Source organism: Anser brachyrhynchus (genome assembly GCF_964034855.1).
Source record: "Anser brachyrhynchus genome assembly, chromosome: 2".
In the NCBI taxonomy this organism is placed as follows: Eukaryota; Metazoa; Chordata; class Aves; order Anseriformes; family Anatidae; genus Anser; species Anser brachyrhynchus.
This window is the reverse complement of record NC_137695.1, coordinates 112925812-112945240: the sequence shown is the minus strand read 5'-3', so window position 1 is coordinate 112945240 and position 19429 is coordinate 112925812. Positions and strand designations below refer to the sequence as shown.

The 19429-nt window shown below is 43.4% G+C and overlaps 1 protein-coding gene across 13 annotated transcripts in view; it reads left to right on the top strand.

The window, feature by feature from the left end:
- The window catches only part of ZNF521 (zinc finger protein 521), a 231720-nt gene that overhangs the window by 77434 nt on the left and 134857 nt on the right, over window positions 1–19429 (top strand). For all 13 annotated transcript variants that reach the window (XM_080581128.1, XM_080581127.1, XM_080581126.1 and 10 more), the window contains one exon: window positions 16075–19427. In XM_080581128.1, the coding sequence (XP_080437254.1) occupies window positions 16075–19427 (3353 nt within the window). The remainder of the gene's footprint in view (window positions 1–16074; window positions 19428–19429) is intronic.

The window sequence follows — 19429 nt, the reverse complement described above, 5'->3', positions numbered from 1 at the left end:
GCCATGTTAGGATCAGAAGGCATAAAAAAAACTAATTGTCTTGATTGCATTTCAGATTGTTTTGGTTGGGTTTATGCCCATGGGTTTATGCCCATGACACGAAAGCCATAAAAATAGGCTTTTTCTTTTTTTTTCTTCTATGGTAAAAGCCAGAGCTTTTGCTTTGGAGTCGATACAGAGTGGTCCAAAAAATGTCCTGCAAGCCAGATCCAGTCCACAGCATGATTCTGCCTGGATTACCAATTTTTTGAAGTGACCCTGTGTTGAGACTATAGCTCTGCAGGAACAGCTGTTACTGGCTCCTCGTGATGGTCAGGATGCTCCTAGTGCACCCTTCGCTCCCCAGCTCGTAGCTCCTCAAGCTGCCACTGTGTCCATGTTGGAGGTGAAGGCTCCTGTCCCGTGACTCAGGAGCCCAGGGGAGTGCCCCAAATCTGGCATTTGTCTTACAGTGTTTAAATTATTATACCATCTTGTCAAATGGGTGATACCTTATTCCAAGATGAGCATTTGCTTTTTTCCACAAGGGAGTCTTCCATTGTATCTCCTTCTCAGTCCTTATGTGGGACATGAGGGACCAGGGGAGCTACAGGTTGCAGTTCCATTGCACAACATATGATATTTTTATTTGGTCTGCTATGAGCTGTGCTGGCTGACAGGAGGTCTGCAGTATATTTGCAGGCACGTAACGCATGTTGAAAGTAGACATGCTTTAGAGGGGTGAAACTGGTTGTAGCACAACACATGCAAGACTGAGGAAAACAGGGAAGAACTCTTAGATGGCGTTCGTTGAGAGGCTGACGACTTAATGGTCACGAAATAAAGAAGACAGGAAGCTGTCTTGGATGCAGAGACACATTTTCAGGCTAGTACAGGGTACAAGTCAAGAGTATTATTGACCAACTTCATAATGATCCTTCCCCAGCAAGAAGGGCCCTAGTTCCACATCCCAGTGAAGAATTTCCAGCTTATGTGAACAGTTTGCTTATTTATCTTGGACGTAGCCCATACTGCAGTCATCTGGGCTAGACTACTGTAATGTGCTCCTAATTGTTTCCCTTGAAATTGATCCGCAGCCTCTTTGGGATGGAAAGCTGATATATGAAAAAAAATAGAGCCCAATGCATATAGCTGTTCAAATTTTAATCCTCCAGTTCTTGGGTAAGAGCCTCACACTCCATGTCCCTGCCTGGCAGTTGCTCGCAGTTGGCCGTACAGTCGGCTTTTTCTCCCTCGGCTGAGTCAGGCGCAGGCCGAAGGCGAGTCTTTCTTGTCCTCCGTTGTGGAGCTCCCTGCCAGAGCCCCTTGCTGGCTGCCTTTAAGGCAAGCTGCAAGCCCTGTTTATTTCAGTTGGCCTATCCATGACTGTTTTATGGGCTCCCTACCTTTGTTTTTGCATCTGCTACCCTTTTGTTTTTCTCTTTCCTCTAACTAGTCAGGAATTGAGTCTTTTGGGGCTGGCAGGTCCCTTTTGAATTCTGTGTGTATAGCATATTGTAACATGCTATTAGATTTTGCTTTCCACTTTTACTGTTTTGCATTTGGCTCTTTATGCTGCTTGGCTTGCTTTAGAAAAGATCAAATAAATATATAATCGTGTCAAGTCTTATTTTGTCTAAGAGGGTTAAATCCCGTATCCAAATATAGAAGAGTGTGTTTACGGTGAAACTTAGTACTTGGAGAATTAGAAAGCAAGCTCCAATTAGAAAGTAAGCTGATGCCATGCCGTTTGCAATGCCGTGTTTTCTTTAAAAGAAAACTTCCACTGTAATTAGTAGGAAAGTGCAGCCGAACGGGCAGTGCGTTGCCCAACACAGAGCCCGCTGTTCAGTCTTAGGAATAGATCATGCTTTTATATGCTCCTCTGGAGACTGACGGTACTGTGAAGTCCAGTATCAGCAAAACAGAAGTCAAAACATGCGCACAGTCAGGAAATCTTGTACAATAGATAATAAATAGTGATTTGGTTCATTGGCCACTTCAGGAGGAAGTGTGTAAATGTAATCGTGGAATACAATGGCCTCTACTTCTACCGTCGAATGTTAGGAGTACAGTGTCTGTTATCCATCCCGCATCGAAGGATTTAACTATTACATACACATATGAAGCCATGTAGATTATGTTGCTATTTGCGTTATGCAGGCTACCGAGGGACCAACAAAAGTTCAGGTCTTTGTTCTAGAAACTGCCTAGGAATCAGCAAAAAGACGTGCTTTACCTCACGCTGAGATAAGTCTGATAACGTCGACCAGGGGAATGAAACAAACAAACAGGAGGAAGAGGAAGTAGCAGTGAAGTGCGGTGCAAGAAGCGAGGGTCTGAGTTCCAATATTGTCATCTAAAAATGGTTTATGGGCACTAAAACAGAGGAGTGAACCCAGGGGTAAGGTCATGCCACTGTGCTGAGCATTGGGAATCCAGGAAGTTACATATCATCCATCTGAGGAAGTTTCAGTTGTAAAATATTATCAAAGCCCAAGACATTTAGGGCAGCTTGGTCCTGCAAAACAATAAAATTATTAATCACTCGACTAATCCACATTAATCAGTACAGCTTAGTAGCAAAATTATTAATCAGCTTGATGATCTGAGCAATCTTGCAAAGAAATGAGCCTACTTGGAATTTTAAAAGTGAGAAAAGATGGAGTGTAAAGCACAATGACTGGAAAAAATGCAAAAGCTCCTCAAACCCAACATTATCTCTCACCTCACTGTTGCTTTTTCATCCATCTCTGATAAGACCAAATACTTTTATGCAGGCTAGTATTCAGAACGTAACTTCTCATTTTCTGTGTGTGAGAAAAATGAATCTCTGCTTCCCACACAAAAACACGCAGAGGAAAATAAAGGTAAAAGTGAGAGAAAAAAAGGAACAGTCAGTATCTGTTTCTTAATTGTGAGGCCGGTTGCTGTTAGGCTTTTAAGTGTAAAATGTTTAAATCCAGTACAGAGACAGCAGACAACACCCCATACAAAAATTAAACTGCAATCAATACATTTAAGGCACACGGGAAGATGGGGTAAGGGTCTTTGAGACCTCAAGAAGTTTCAGGTGATTGGTGTGAATAACCTGGGGTGTACAGCGCAGCTGTCCCATGGAAGCGAGGAAGAATGAAGCAGAGGGTAGTAAACAAAGTTCGGCCAGTGTGCTTCAGTTCTGCAAGTGATAAATAATAATAGTCTGTGGCAGCTGAGTGCTTCACTGACAAGAACAAGATGACAGTAACTAACTTGTCCCAGATGAAGAACAAAATCTATTTTTTGTAGATACAAGGATGGCTAATTGAAAACTTGTGAGCATCAACAATTGAGTAATACAGGGAAGGGTCTTTTTGTTAGCAGTTGACGGTCTTTCCACTGGCTCAGAACACGCCCTGGCTTTACAGTCCCTCTAAGGGGTGGAAGGCTCGGCTCTCTTCAAATGTCGGTGTCTTTTGTGGCTCAGCAGAGGGGGAACTTTCAGAAGCCAAGGAAATGTTTCTGCCTCGGAAAGACCACTGCTTTCTGGAGCAGGTTGATGACACAGGCTATTGAGTCCTTACAGAGAATTGTTTGTCTTCTGGTTTTAGATGGCTTTAATTCCTCCAAATTGCTCCTTGAATAATAGGAAAAAGGCAATTTGAATTTCAGTGACAGATTGGACATAACAGGTTGCAACTATTAGGTCTAATTTTACCATACTGAGAAATAAAATTGCCTAAACATAAACATCGATCACTGATGCAGTAAATTAATTTGTACAGAAAAAGTAGTTTAACTGCAGTGCACATTAAACATAGAAAATTTTCAAAATTACAGCTCTCTGAATTAATTTGTACACTTGTTTACTTGTTAAAAGCAAAGCGTAACTTCTTTTTCTTTTTTTTTTTTCCCTCCTCGTTGTGATTTAAAATTGTGAAAAGCAACTACAGGTTGCCCAAAAGAGCAGATACAACTCTGCAGTTGTGGATGACACTGAAGTTGTTTTTTTTGTTGTTGTTGTTGTCTCTGAACACAGTAATAGAATTACTGAAGACCTCTTTGAAATACTGTTTCATTCTAGCAAGCAAATTCAGCATTTTAATAGGCTTGAATTATGTTTTGTTAAGAATTGGTGGTGTGAAGTAATTAAAAAATTTTACGATTTGGTTCGGCAATGAGTTTACATTCAAGTGTGTCCTCAGGCTTATTTAAACTGTTGAAATCTTCCAAAGTGTTTCTTAAAAAAATGTTGTATGTATCTTACTCCTTCTCCGACAATCTCTTTTCAAAAAATCTGCACATACTACTATCCGAAATTTTAATACGGTGTCTAGAGATTTAACATAGATGCTGGCCAACTTTTCTTCATTCTGGCAACTGCTATTTGTAATATGCTTACTGTTTTATAAAACGAAAAAGAACAAACTTTTTTTATTTTAAGCCTCATCTATGGTGCCAGCGATCATATACAATCACAAATGTATATACAAGCTGTATAAAGGTTGCCCGAGTCACAGCAGAACAAGATCTGCCCAATGTGGCTTATTTTGATGGTATCTGGTGTCTACTGTTTTCAAGGACAGTAGTTCGATTCAAACACAATTCTGATAAGTGGCAGGTTTTCATGTCTTTAATGCCCTGACAAGGGCATCACTCTCAAGAGAGGGAGGTGAAACCATTTGGATGAGAATTTCTTCCCCTCTCTTTTGTGCTGACACACCAAGATAATGGACAATTAATAGCAAACCTTCTCTGCAGGGAAAGTCTAGGGTTATCACTAATACAAAAGTGCTCATGAAGTGTTTGGACACAAAGGGGAGAGAGGAAAAATAAGCATGAAAAAGTACAAAGCAGGAGCAGCACAAGGCTTAATGTTCAATTACATGTTTTTTCACATGAAATTTTGGTGAATGGCTTGTCAGTGGCAGCAACTACAACTTTTGAGACCTGGTTCACTGCTCTTGACACCTAGCAAAGGACAAGAGGGATCTTGCCATTTACATTTTTGCTCGTGGTGAGAAGGCTGGTTTGGGTTACCTGGAGATACCAGCTTCTGTACCTTACCTTCTGATCCCAAAACAAGCTTTCAGGATGCTCTTCAGGCTCACCTTCAGCCTCATTGCTCCCATTTATACGGTATGGGGATTACTTTCCTTTCCTGGCCCTTGGCATGCATGTTTCCCCTTGCTCTGGGGGAAGGCTGGTTTATGAACAGTGAGCCTGTGCAGCCCACAGCTTCTACTTTGCTGTGCAATCCCAGCAACACTCAGATGCTCCCAGAGCAGTCAGTGCCCCTAAGGTCACCTGGAGAAGGAGTCGGTGGAGGTCGACAAGTCAACAGGCAGACTGCCTTGGGGATTATTACGGTGGCTGCTTGTGTGCTGCACCTCTGCACCAGATTTAGCAACTGAAGCTGGGATTGTGTGCCTCTGTTGTCCAAGTAAACAGAGCAACATCAGACAATGTTACCTGAAGTTAGACAAACCAAAAGATTAGTCTAAACTGAGCGTGGAACAGGTTAACTGATCTTTCTTTACCCTAAGCTTTCATTTGTCCCTAGCAGCACTGAGCTGTCAATATAGTGTACAGCTACTGATAAGTATGGGTTCTCCTCAGCCTGGAGAGATCTGTCTGATAAGATAAGATGGCCTTAAAAAAGAGAGAGGGAGAAAGTACGTTAACTGCTTTGACTGCAAAATACCCCCTGGTAGCCAGAGATAAGACACCTTGAGCTGCTCAGAAGACCTTAGACAGGATGTAAATGAAGCCAATAGAAAAAAAAAAAATCATTTCAAATCCAGCCTCTATTCTGCTCTACTCTTATTTCCAGCCCTGACAGCAGAAGGCTTAATTTACTGTATTTCACACCGGGCTTCCTTTCTACGCCGAGGAAGCTACAAAGGGTTGTTTTAGATATAGGCTTTAACAAAGCAGAGATCTCTTTATTTCTGGAGAGGCCTCTATTTCAGACAGTTAATCACGAGCTTCAGCAGGCTTTGGTGAATGGAAATTATACAGATGCGGAGGAGAAGGAGAACGCTGCCTTTTGCAAAGAATCTCCCCATCTGTTTTATAAATACATCACCTAAATAAGTCTGTATTCACATTAAAGAGCTGAATGGAGCAAATATATTTTAAATGCAACTGTTACTTTGCAAAATTCCACATACGTGGGCTAGTGACCTGCAAGGCACGTGGTAGGTGTGAAGTATACAGGTGATGTTTTATAGTAGCATTTGGTCTTGTGACCATTCTGATGAATGGGGAAAATCAGTATGTCCCACATAAAGGCTGGAGCACCTGTAAATCGGGGTAAGCCACGCACACACCTACCTGTACCTATCCCATGGTGAGAAGGGGCTGTATTGCCTTACACTGCTTTTTGACTACAGTGAGAAGGCACCAGAGACATCCTGCCCCAAGGTGACTGTGCTGCATAAACGTGGCCGTAAGCATTTGTGTGCCATTCTGAGCACTGACTTAGTGTAAAAGCCAAGGTTATCTTTGCTCGGGGACATCGCTTTTAACAGATGTGCAGCACATCTGCACTAACAGTCAGATCTAAAAAGAGGGAGCCTAAAATGTGATGTTAGGTGAACTATAAGAAGCTAAATAGAAATGATTATCCAAAACGTACCTCTCTGGGTTCACCCTGGTGTGGTAGGTACCTCTTTTTTTTCATTTAAAGTTTCTCAGGTATCTGTGGTTTGGCAATCTCTGCAAACTACCGTAGCGTGAGCATCTGGGTACCCATCCCCTTTAATCAGCCTGCAGTACAGAGGACATCGTACGCAGCCCAGGGCACATCGGGCACTTAGAGCAGAAAGTGTTGCATTCCCTTTTCCCTGGGGGGCCAGGTAGTTCGAGTGCTGAATGGCACAAGGCCTAGATTCATTCCCTCAGCATCCCGAGGGGATTCAAAGCCACATTTCCTGCCTCTAAGCAGAAGGTCCTTGGATCTGCAGGGGTCTCTTCCCATGGAAGCCGGGCTTGCTGGAGCAAAGAGTGCTGTATTCATAGGGCTGGGAGGAGCACATCTGAGAAGGGACTGTTCACCTACTGCGAAGGACACTCAGTTAGTCCAGGGGTTCTTGCAGTCTGGACCTTGTGCTTAGGTTTATTTTTGTTTTCATCCAGCGACGCTTTAATGTATAAAGAGCCCAGTCCTCCCCTCTCCCAGCTGAGTGCCCAAGCTGCGAGGTTGCAGACCTTTTCCCGGTTCCCCCCGGGGCCCCATGAATCCTGCTTTCTTTGCTTCTTAGGCTCCTGGAGACACCTAAGTCCCTTTGCAGATCCAGGTCCAGGAATTTTCACCTGTGTAAATAAGACCGCCACCACGTCTCTGTCATTTGAAGAAATAAGCAGCGCTGTGTTTATTTACTGTATTTAATCCTAGCACACTGTAAAATAGCGCTGATATGTTTTCGAAAGCGTTAACTGACTGCATGGCTTTCACTTACTCCTCGTTCCGTTTTGCTTTCCATTTCCTGTAAAAGGCTTTGCGATATCTTTCCCCGGGTTTCTTTCGGAGGCACTTATTTACCCCTTTCTTTCTCCCCACCGTCTATTCCTTTGTTTTTGTTTCCCACTCGTTGCCTTCATTCTTTTCTTTGTCCTAGTTTAGCCCCCATCCAAAATGCATCTTGCTGGTGGATTTCTGGTCTCGAGGCAATGAAGCAAGGAATTGGGGTGGTTGAAATAGAGACACAGGTGGGAGGGACAGGCACATGCGATGAAAAGAGGCAAGGCGGCTGAGTGTGAGGTACACCCCCAGCAGTCCCTGCAGGCCTTCATGATTAAACTCTAGATTAAGGGAAAGAAGGGCAATATTCAAATGAGAACCCAAGGTGGTGCTTGGCATCTCACGGGTTTCTGCCTGCAAATGCTGCTCAGGGGCTCCATCTTTTGTCTGAGCCTCCAGCTACAGAGGTTTTGACAGCCTGCCCTCCTCCCTGCGGGGCTGGGGGCTGGGTGGGACGGGGGACTTGGAAGGCAGCTTTGAAGCGGGGTCTCGGTCAGTTTTTAGGGTCTGAGCCTCCAGAGCGTTTGATTTGGGGAAGGGAAGAAAGAGAAGTACGCTTCGCTGACTTTGGACGAGCTCCTTCTATTGCAACCTGTGAAGGAAGGCAGCAGCCAACTCCTGTTAATACCCGTATGCCACTGGAAAGATACCTTTATGACTAGGACCGTGGTACAGGGGCTGCTGTCCCTGAGGTTTCTGTACACTCCCACAGCTTTTGAAAGGAGCTGCTCTTAGGGGAAGACTGGAGGGAGAGTTTCTGGTCCTATCGTGGTGCTGTCTGGGGTGAGCACGACCCACTGACAGCAGAATGAATGCAATGGGGAGTTACTGGCGTCTGGTGAGGAGCCCGAACTCTCGTCCCCTAGTCATGCATTCTTCTTAATAAGCTGCACAAACCCTGTTATCAGCACCGCAAATTATAATGATTATTTTCTACCAAAGAAGCGATTAACTGAAACACTACTTTTGGTGCACGACGTTGTTAATGTACAGGTTCTTAGGAGACCGCTATTATGTGCAAGTTTGCTAGAACGTTTCAATGGTTTTTTTTTGCTCTCCCATTATCTTGATTCTCAACGTAATTATTCTCAGGGTGATTTTTTCTGACCATAGCTTCAGATGGAGCAAGCCTGGTGGTCTCTGACTCATACTGTACAAACAAACAAAAACAACTCCTAAAAGCAACGGCAACTTAAGAGCGGAAGAAATACGGTGTAAATGTGTTTGTCACATTTAAGCAGTGGACAAATGAGCTAATTTGAATCGCTTAGTGCTTGTATAGTCACAACGAAACAACCCCTGTAAATTAATTGTGTGACATGTGATTCCCAATTATGTAAAGCAGTATAATAAGCTTTGAGGATGGTGACTGTCATTAGTTATATGTACAGGACTGTGGAAAATTACTTATTCTTTCTCTTTGCCTTGAGAGGTGCAAAATACTGGCTTCCTCAAACAAACCGAGGGTTGCTCTGTTTTCTTCTAGTTGCAAATTGGTTTTTGCGTATGATTTGAAAGGTGGAGCAGAATGTGAACTGCTTACATTTCCTTTAATTCGGCTGTAGAAGATGGAATTCATCGGGCTCCGTCTGTTCAAATGAACTTTAAGCAACAATCAAGGAAAACATTTATGCTCCTCTCTACATACGTAATAGTAATATGTCTTGTGAAGAAGACATAATGGAACTGAAGACTTAGGTTACCTTAGGAGAGCAATATGGGAATGTTAACTACTTATCTAAGCATTAAAGGCATTTTATAAAAGCAAGCGGGTTTTTTCCTATGAGGTATTAAAGGGCTGTATTTGTTGTTTCTAGGAGCTGCCTTTCTTCTGGTTATGAAATTTAAAATGGGGAAACTTCCCTATCGGCTGTCTCGGTTTGGTTAATCAGGAACCCCTGTATGTTTTTCCCCCAGTAATCTAACTGTTAATGCATTTAATTGGTGCTCCCAAAGTAGTTTTGAAATATTGATAGATTTTAAAAACATCTGTAAATTATAAATAATTTTTAAAGTTCACGTTTCTCTTTTGAATGCCCATTACAGAGTATTAGTTTTCAAGCCATTTAATAAGTTATGAGACAAATGAGTGAGTTTAATGTGGGGTCACTGATGTGAAAAAAATGTGATGGTTATATTAAAGTTGCAGTTTTTCCAAAACTGTGTCTATTTCTATTGAAAACAAATGGAGAATGTTATGTAACAACATATATATTATTTAAAATGACTTTAAAGGTGAGTACTATCTGCTAATTCCATTAAAAACTTCAAAACCATCATTTATTTTAGGGCCATATGTGTTAGGACATCACTAATCTTAATGCTTAAACACTGTCCTTTGATCTTCTTGTTATTTAGATATATTCCACACACAGCACTATATTGTTTTATTTCAGTAATATCTAACCTCTTCATTTACTATTTGTTCACACCTGCATATTCCCATTAGATTCCTTATCTCATTTTCAAGGTAGCCCTGCAGACAATTAGTGGCGGTAATAATATAAAATGTGTCCAGCACTAAAACCTGTAACAGCCATTACAAGTAAACTATATGACATATAATAACCACTCCACTCAATTACCTACACAAAAATGCAAGGATTTAAAACTGTGGAGGTCTGTCATCCATCCAGTTAAGTGACCTACCTACCTGCTTCTTAGTCCTTTCCTTTCTTGCAGTTTGAATGCTGTCTTGTAGCTCGTCACCTGGTAAACTGATGAGGCTGTAAGTTTGTATATGTTGTCCATCCCTTTCCATATGTGTGGTGTGTATGAGGGCATATGTGTGTATACACGTGCATGCAGTGGTATGTGAACAGGTCTTTGGCTGGTGGTGGTACAACAAATAACACCTACAAAACAGTTCAATGAGTACATGTGCATACATATTCATCATCCATATGCAAGTGAAATTACGTCTCAGACGCATTTACATTCTGCTGCTTGGTACACTTGATTTGGCATTTTCAGTCTCTCTTCCCCTCCTGCGTACCCATTGTTATAAATCGTGTCCCTTGCTACTCAGTGCTTCAGATGGGTCCAGCAGGATGGCAGTGTGACCAGTCTGCCATTGCCATCAGCTGGGCAAAACGGCGAGAAGGTGTCAGCAGGACCCGGCGCCCGAGGGTGTCTGTCAGCTGAGCGGCTGTGCTTTCTCCTTGGTCGCGTCCATCAGCTTAAGCTTTTTGCCAGCTCTGCGTTTCAGGGGGGGGAGAAAGGATTTTTCTTGCAGGGATGGCTCAGACCTAGGAGATACGGGTTCTGTTTCCTCTGTTGCACAGATTACATTTGTAACCCGAGGCAAACCGCTCCAGCTTTTCTGTGCCCCAGTTACAGGAGCAGCAAAACAGGGAAAACAGAAAGCTACTTTTTATAGGATACCGAGAATATTAATTTATTTTTTTTTCATATTTGTAAACTCTCTTTATCAGAGGAATGTTCTACGTTGTGGCGCATAAAGGTTTGCTGATAGTTTCTTTAGGAATGTGGCCATTTGTCTAGTGGCAGCAAAAATTGTTTTTAAAACATACAGAAAAATAAGGCATGATAAAGCAAGTGCCCTGAAGCATATTCCAGCCAAAGTGTGCATATGTCGTAAACCTTCCTGGTGACTAAATAACATTTTTCTGAAGCGGTACTGTTAATTCAGTCAGCAGCACCAGGGATAAGATCACTTTTAAGACTTCGCGACTACTGAGGTTGGCACACGAGTGGCTGGCCGCGAACTCCACAGAGGTGCTTTTGTGCTCTGATGCTCCCCCTTCTTCCCTCCCCCTTCCATGGGATAACTCCTTCTGGTATTACTTCACTTTTCTGTTAGTGAGCACTTTCCCCCATAAATATGACTGAACAGGTGTTACTCTGCTACTAACTGAGTTTCCAGCTGTCCTCCTCCAGCACAGACCAGGCAAAATCTGTTGTTTAGTCCTATTAGACAGACTAGAGAACTATCAAGCCTGAGATGGAGGTCTTCCTTGCAGGATATGGTAGTTTTGCTGCCAGAAGATGGTCAGGAAGGCCTGGCTGGCTAACAAAGACAGTCCTTCAGCTGCTGGGTGTAGTTCCAGTTTTGCATCCCCTTTGGCAGCAACACAGAGACTGCTGCAGTGTGGCCAGCCAGCAAAATTAGGAAATAAGGACCTCTTTTATTTACTCAGGCTGCTGAATCATGGGCATTCCTGTCTGCTTGGAGAAAAGTCAGGCAGCTCTACTTTCCACTGGAAGTCTCAGGAGTGCTTGGTACTTTCATCTCAGAGTGTTCACACACTTGTTTTAATGTGCTTTATGGAAATGGTGAAACTCAGCAAGTACAGTCGGTGGAGAAAAACATCTGCACTAACTATTCACACACATTTGCATCTTTAAATAGACTTTTAGGCCTTGTAGCTGATTTCCAGCAAAGATTTTTGGTTGTGAGTGCTAGAGCTTTCTTAGAGTCAGCGAGTGTGAAGTGACTGGTTCCAAAAATTAAAAATTTACATGGACATGTTAAGTGCATCACACTGAAACTCAGAATACTTGCCATAACACAGAAAAGGCATTTACGGTAAGTAGCACTTAGTGAGTACAGAAGAAAAAAGAATAAGTCAATACAGAAAATATATTTTAAACCCCCATAAACACTATGTCACATACCTGGAACCCTCTTCTGCCCCAGATAGTCATGTGCCACTGCTGGGGACTTGCATGCATGCATCTGAATTTCATCCTGAGTGTTTGAAAGCAACTCGTTATAACATTTAAAATCAGTATTTGTAATGTTGACATAGCTCAGTGGGTAGGTGTCTGCAGATTTATATGCACATGGATGTATGCAGAGTAGCAGCGAACTGTTTGTATTTCCTATTGGAGTGATTGGCAAAAAGGGATTTGAAGTCTTATCCCAGCCACGGGTCAAACTTCACCTCCAGCACAAAATGGGTCTGTGTGAGGTGCACCTGGGCAGGCAGCAGTGGGGTCCGCACCCCAAGCCCACTGCTCACCTGCGGGGAGCTTCAGTCCAGCTCCCTGGGGTGGCTTGGGGAGCCTAGAGCTGCTCAACAGATGCCAACACTCGTAGCATGGCCTCAGCACGTGGCGATTGCTGACTGCCATTGGGAAATGACCAGTTGCACCTTAGTTTTGTGGCTCTGCATCTTCACGAGGAAGCATGGGGAGATGGTAGGGTGGGCAATGCCACCGTTCAGGTCCTGCTGCATCAGCAGCAGCTACCCTTAGTCTGGGTTTCCATCACGACTTCTGTCCCCGGATCCATTCCTAGGCAACCCCTGAGCTCACCGGGTGTGAGTCCATCCCACGCAGCATTCCCAGCGCTCAGGCTGGAGTCGGCACAGGGAAAATCAGCCCGCAGCGAAACATCTCCCGTGGCAGCAGGGGCCTGCAGGCCCCGCTTCGGAAGCCCTTTGTGCAATGGCGCGCTGAGGCCCCCATTCCAGAGCGTGGCGGCCGGCCAGCTGGGCCCCCTCCATGCAGTGCCCCGGGGGAAACCGCAGAGCCATGCAGGCCGCCCCGTTGTGCTCGGCCTCAGGAAGATCCTGTTGTCCTCCCCGCTGCCGTGTGCAGGCTACCCTGTCATGCTCGGCCTCAGGAAGATCCTGTTGTCCTCTCCCCGCTGCCCTGTGCGGGGTTCCCCGAGCCTGACGGGAAGGAAGAGGTTCTCCGGTAGCTCGGAAAGGGCAGATTTGCAAAACAAAACAAAACAAAACGAAAAAAACAACCAGAAGACATTAGATTAGACCTTTAAGTGGTTTGCTCTTTTCCTTTTTGCACTAAGAAAATTACTGTGCAGAATTGTTATGGGCTTTGATTTAAAAAAAAAAACAAAAAAAAACGACAGCAGCGTGACATGCAGAAACATTTGTGTTTGCTGGTTGGAAAGTAAGAACCAGGTTTGTGCTGTAGTAGCTGTATTCCCCCTCCAGTGTTTGTTTGTTTGTTTGTTTGTGGTTTTTTTTACCTTGTGCAAAAGCTAAAGGAGAGAACCCCAAGCAAACAAGGAGAATTGGATGGGGGAAAAGGGGCTCCCCTTGCTTCTCCTGTGGTCGCGCTCAGTGCTTGATCCCGACCCCGCCGCCAGCCCGATGTCCCGCTGGGGTTCACAAGCCAAAGGGAGCAGTTGTATAATAGGTAAAACCAAGCAGGCAGTGGCCACAAAAAGAAAGTGATTTACTACCGTGTCAGTGATAGTACGCTATTCATAACACTTAGTATATATTCCTCTAAACATTTATACAATAATATATCATTTCTGCATTGGCTATACATTTTAATACTAGATCTGGTTACAAAATATGGTGCTTAGGCAGTTGCAGACTATTTTTCTTTGCTCAGTTTTTTGACATAAATTCCTGCTCATCTGCTGGCAGCGTTTGTATGTCAGAAATACATTTGATTTTTAAAGGACAGAACATCTTTCCACTTTGGAGACCTGGCTGAAAAATGTTCATTTCAAATAAAGTTTAAAAATGTAATAAAAGGTAACATCTTTTTCTGTGAGTAGGTTTACCACTGCTTTGATCATTTCCAATTTTAAGAGTCAAACCCCGCAATTTGAAAGGGCAGTACACAGATTTACATCAAAAGTCTCCTATGAATATTGCAGTCATTAATGTACCAACTTGAAAACTCAACTGTCTGCTATCATTTAGTATGTATGACAATGAGCAACTTCACTTCAGTACACTGCAAAGCCTTTTAGTAGATGGTAGTACTTTTGCCAGAGGAGAGGATTTTAATTTATTTTTTTCTAAAAAAAAAAACAAACACTTTGTTTTCAGTTCAAAGACACAGTGCTTGGGCTTGGTTGTGGTTTTATTTATTTATTTATTTAAATGAAAATCAGTAGTGTAGATTCATCCATAGGTAAGTGCAGGTATGTACTGGGGCATTGGTGTGAGTGGGTGTCCGTGCGTGAGAAAGGTGTGTGTAATTTGTGACTCCCCCCCCTTCAGGAGGTAAACAAGAGGATAAAAAGCCATGCAGTGTTCAACTTACGCTGAAAAGCATTGTGTCAACGGGCAGGGATCCAGGAATAGTGTTTGGTTGTTTTCTCAGAGTTCGATGGTTGCCATCTGGCATTGATAGGGAGATGGTGTTGTCATCAGTTTCTCGATGCAGGAAAGGAATGAATCCTCATCTGTTTCCTGTGGATAAGCAAGAGGTTGATCATCTAGTAAAATCTTGTTACCTTAAAGAAAGCAGGCTTGGAATTTGTTCATATAATATAGGCCAGCTCCAACTTTTATGCTAGTGTAGTAAATTTCTTGAGGGAAGGCTGAGGTTGCAAAGAAACTATTTTGCAAGAATACCTTAAGAAAGGTGTTTTTCAAAAAGGTTTATCCTGTCTTTTTCTGTGCTATTACTGTAATCAATTTTAATTTTAAAAGGAGAAAAGCACAAAACCTTGCCCCTGGAAAGGAATAAAAGGATTATTTGATTTAGAATGGTCTTTCAAGCATTCTTATGAGTGTAATCATTGGAGCAACATAGTTTACACTTAAAACAAAAGGTGTAAAAATTGTAGAGCACACCTGGTAAAAAAAAGTTATGACTTGCCCTGTCTAGAGGTGAGGTAATATCATGGATAACTAGTTTAGTTTATTATCTGGCTAGCATTCCTGTTTTGTCTTTTCCTTGTTACTCATAAATTGTCCAGCTTTTACCATAATCATTTATCATTTTTCCTGTTTCCATTTTTTCTCAAGTCGCTTTGTCTGTGATCACCTCACAGGACAGGTTCTGCTGGACTAAGGAAGTTCAGCTGGCTGAGGCTTTTGCAAAAAGGAAGAAGTGGTGGGCAACCTCTTGAACTTAGAAAAGAAAAAAAAAATGCTGTTCACTTCTGACCCTTGTGAAACTTTCTCATTTTCCTTGATCCTGGCTGTTAGTTTGTTAGTTTTGAACATTTAATGATCCAGCTGCCAGCTTTCAGTAACTGAATTGCATAGTTATTGGAAAAATCTGGTTGCACTTTATTAGCGAAAACATTGCTATTTATATTGTTGTCCTGTTCCTCCCCTGTAATTTTTCATATTATTTTGAATAACACCCAAGTCTCTGTCAGTAATAGCCTTTAAAAGATTTCTGCGTTCAAAATCAACTTCAAGGGAAAAAAAAAAAACTGTGACAAAGCAGAGGGATTTTTTTTATTAAATATTAGGCATGTGGGTTGACTGTATTAATTTTAAATCATTCCTGTAATATTTTCTCCCTTCCTTTGACTCTTCAGATGCTCACATAATATGCAAATCATTTTACAATGGATACAAAAGAAACATTAAATATATTAAAATCTGCATTTTAATAAAGGTGTCAGTGTATAATACATATCCTGCAACTGAGAAAGAATGATAAAAAAGCAATAAAAAGGTAATATAGGCACAGAACTATTTAATAACTTTTAATGTTTTACAGTCTGATAAAAATAAATGTGGTCTTGAAGCTGTTGGGTACAGGTGTAAGAAATATCCTACTCTGAGTTTAATGTTTTAGCTATTTAGGAGTAGCAAGTCAGCATTGCTCATGTACATTCGGTGTCTCCTTTGAGCTGTAGGGATTAATCTTGTGGGCATTTTTCTTTTTCATTTCAGATGGAGTGGATGTTGAGGATGACCCCACTTGCTCATGGCCAGCATCATCACCTTCGAGCAAGGACCAGACTTCCCCGAGCCATGGAGAAGGTTGTGATTTTGGCGAAGAGGAGGGAGGCCCAGGGTTGCCCTATCCATGCCAGTTCTGTGACAAGTCGTTCAGCCGCCTCAGCTACTTAAAGCACCACGAGCAAAGTCACAGCGACAAGCTCCCTTTCAAATGCACGTATTGCAGTCGTCTCTTCAAACACAAACGGAGCAGGGACCGCCACATAAAGCTTCACACGGGAGACAAGAAGTATCATTGCAGCGAGTGTGATGCAGCGTTCTCGAGGAGCGATCACCTTAAAATTCACTTAAAGACTCATACGTCCAACAAGCCATATAAATGTGCCATTTGTAGACGCGGATTCCTGTCGTCCAGTTCGCTGCATGGTCACATGCAGGTTCACGAGAGAAACAAAGATGGCTCTCAGTCTGCTTCCCGGATGGAGGACTGGAAAATGAAGGACACCCAGAAATGCAGTCAGTGCGAGGAAGGCTTTGATTTTCCTGAAGATCTTCAGAAGCACATTGCAGAATGCCACCCTGAGTGTTCCCCTAACGAAGACCGGTCTGCTCTTCAGTGCGTTTACTGCCACGAACTCTTTGTAGAGGAAACGTCTCTGGTCAATCACATGGAGCAGGCCCATAATGGTGAGAAGAAGAATTCGTGCAGCATTTGCTCTGAGAACTTTCACACCGTGGAAGAGCTGTACAGCCACATGGATAGTCACCAGCAGCCAGAGTCATGCAACCACAGCAACAGCCCGTCGTTGGTGACTGTTGGCTACACCTCAGTCTCCAGCACCACTCCCGACTCCAATCTCTCGGTGGATAGTTCAACGATGGTGGAAGCGGCTCCCCCTATACCGAAAGGCCGCGGAAGGAAGCGGGCAGCTCAGCAAGTGCCAGATATCACTGGTCCTTCGAGTAAACAGGCAAAAGTTACCTACAGCTGCATTTACTGCAACAAACAGTTGTTTTCCAGCCTTGCAGTCCTGCAGATACACCTGAAAACTATGCATTTAGATAAACCCGAACAAGCCCACATCTGTCAGTATTGTTTGGAGGTGTTGCCATCTCTCTACAATCTGAATGAACATCTTAAGCAAGTCCATGAAGCTCCAGACCCAGGACTGATCGTTTCTACCATGCCCGCCATGGTGTACCAGTGCAACTTCTGCTCTGAAGTGTTCAATGACCTCAACACGCTTCAGGAACATATCCGATGTTCTCATGGATTTGCCAACCCTGCTGCTAAGGACAGTAATGCATTCTTTTGTCCCCATTGCTACATGGGATTTCTTACAGATTCTTCTCTGGAAGAGCATATTAGACAAGTCCATTGTGATCTTAGCAGTTCCCGTTTTGGTTCCCCTGTGCTCGGAACCCCAAAAGATCCAGTGGTGGAAGTGTATTCTTGTTCTTACTGTACAAATTCTCCAATATTTAATAGTGTTCTTAAACTGAACAAGCATATCAAGGAGAACCATAAGAACATTCCTTTGGCACTGAATTACATCCATAATGGAAAAAAATCCAGAGCCATGAGTCCCTTATCTCCTGTAACCATTGAGCAGACCTCTTTAAAGATGATGCAGGCAGTTGGAGGTGCTCCTCCTCGTCCTGCAGGTGAATACATTTGTAATCAGTGTGGTGCTAAGTATACTTCCTTGGACGGTTTTCAGACTCATTTGAAAACACATCTTGACACCGTCCTGCCAAAACTGACCTGCCCTCAGTGCAACAAGGAATTTCCCAATCAAGAGTCCCTGCTGAAGCACGTTACCATTCATTTCATGATCACCTCAACCTACTACATCTGTGAAAGCTGTGACAAGCAGTTTACTTCTGTGGATGACTTGCAGAAACACCTGCTGGACATGCATACGTTTGTATTCTTCCGCTGCACCTTGTGCCAAGAGGTTTTTGACTCCAAGGTCTCTATCCAGCTACACTTGGCTGTGAAGCACAGCAATGAAAAGAAGGTGTACAGATGTACGTCTTGCAACTGGGATTTCCGCAACGAGACTGACCTGCAGCTTCATGTTAAACACAACCACCTGGAGAACCAAGGCAAAGTGCACAAGTGCATCTTCTGTGGTGAGTCCTTTGGTACAGAGGTGGAGCTGCAGTGTCACATTACTACGCACAGCAAGAAGTACAACTGCAAGTTCTGCAGCAAAGCTTTCCATGCTATCATCTTGCTGGAAAAGCACTTGAGGGAAAAGCATTGTGTTTTTGAAACAAAAACTCCAAACTGTGGGACGAATGGGGCAGCCGAACAGGTTCAGAAAGAGGAAGTGGAGCTCCAGACCTTGCTGACAAATAGCCAGGAGTCCCATAACAGTCACGATGGCAGCGAAGAAGATGTGGACACATCTGAGCCTATGTATGGCTGTGACATTTGTGGAGCAGCTTACACCATGGAGACTCTCCTGCAAAACCACCAGCTTCGAGACCACAACATTCGGCCTGGAGAAAGTGCCATAGTGAAGAAAAAGGCTGAACTCATCAAAGGGAATTACAAGTGTAATGTGTGTTCTCGAACATTCTTCTCCGAAAACGGGCTCCGAGAACACATGCAGACACACTTGGGACCAGTGAAACATTACATGTGCCCGATCTGCGGTGAGCGGTTTCCATCTCTTCTGACTCTTACTGAGCATAAAGTCACACACAGTAAGAGCCTGGACACTGGAAACTGCAGGATTTGCAAGATGCCCCTCCAGAGCGAGGAGGAATTTTTAGAGCATTGCCAAATGCACCCTGACTTGAGGAACTCCTTGACGGGGTTCCGCTGCGTGGTGTGCATGCAGACCGTGACCTCCACGCTGGAACTGAAAATCCACGGCACGTTCCACATGCAGAAAACTGGAAATGGTTCTGCCGTGCAGTCCACGGGGCGTGCACAGCATCTCCAGAAATTGTACAAGTGTGCTTCCTGCCTGAAGGAATTCCGTTCGAAACAGGATTTAGTGAAACTTGACATCAACGGTCTGCCATATGGTCTGTGTGCTAGCTGTGTTAATCTCAGTAAAAGCGGTAGCCCAAGTGTCAACATCCCTTCAAGCAGTAACAGACAAGGCATGGGCCAAAATGAGAACTTGAGTTCCATTGAGAACAAAAGCAAGGCAGGGGGACTGAAGACGCGATGTTCTAGTTGCAATGTTAAATTTGAATCAGAAAGTGAACTCCAAAACCATATTCAGTCAATCCACAGAGAGCTTGTTCCAGACAGCAACAGCACACAGCTGAAAACACCACAAGTATCTCCAATGCCCAGAATCAGCCCCTCCCAAACTGAAGAGGT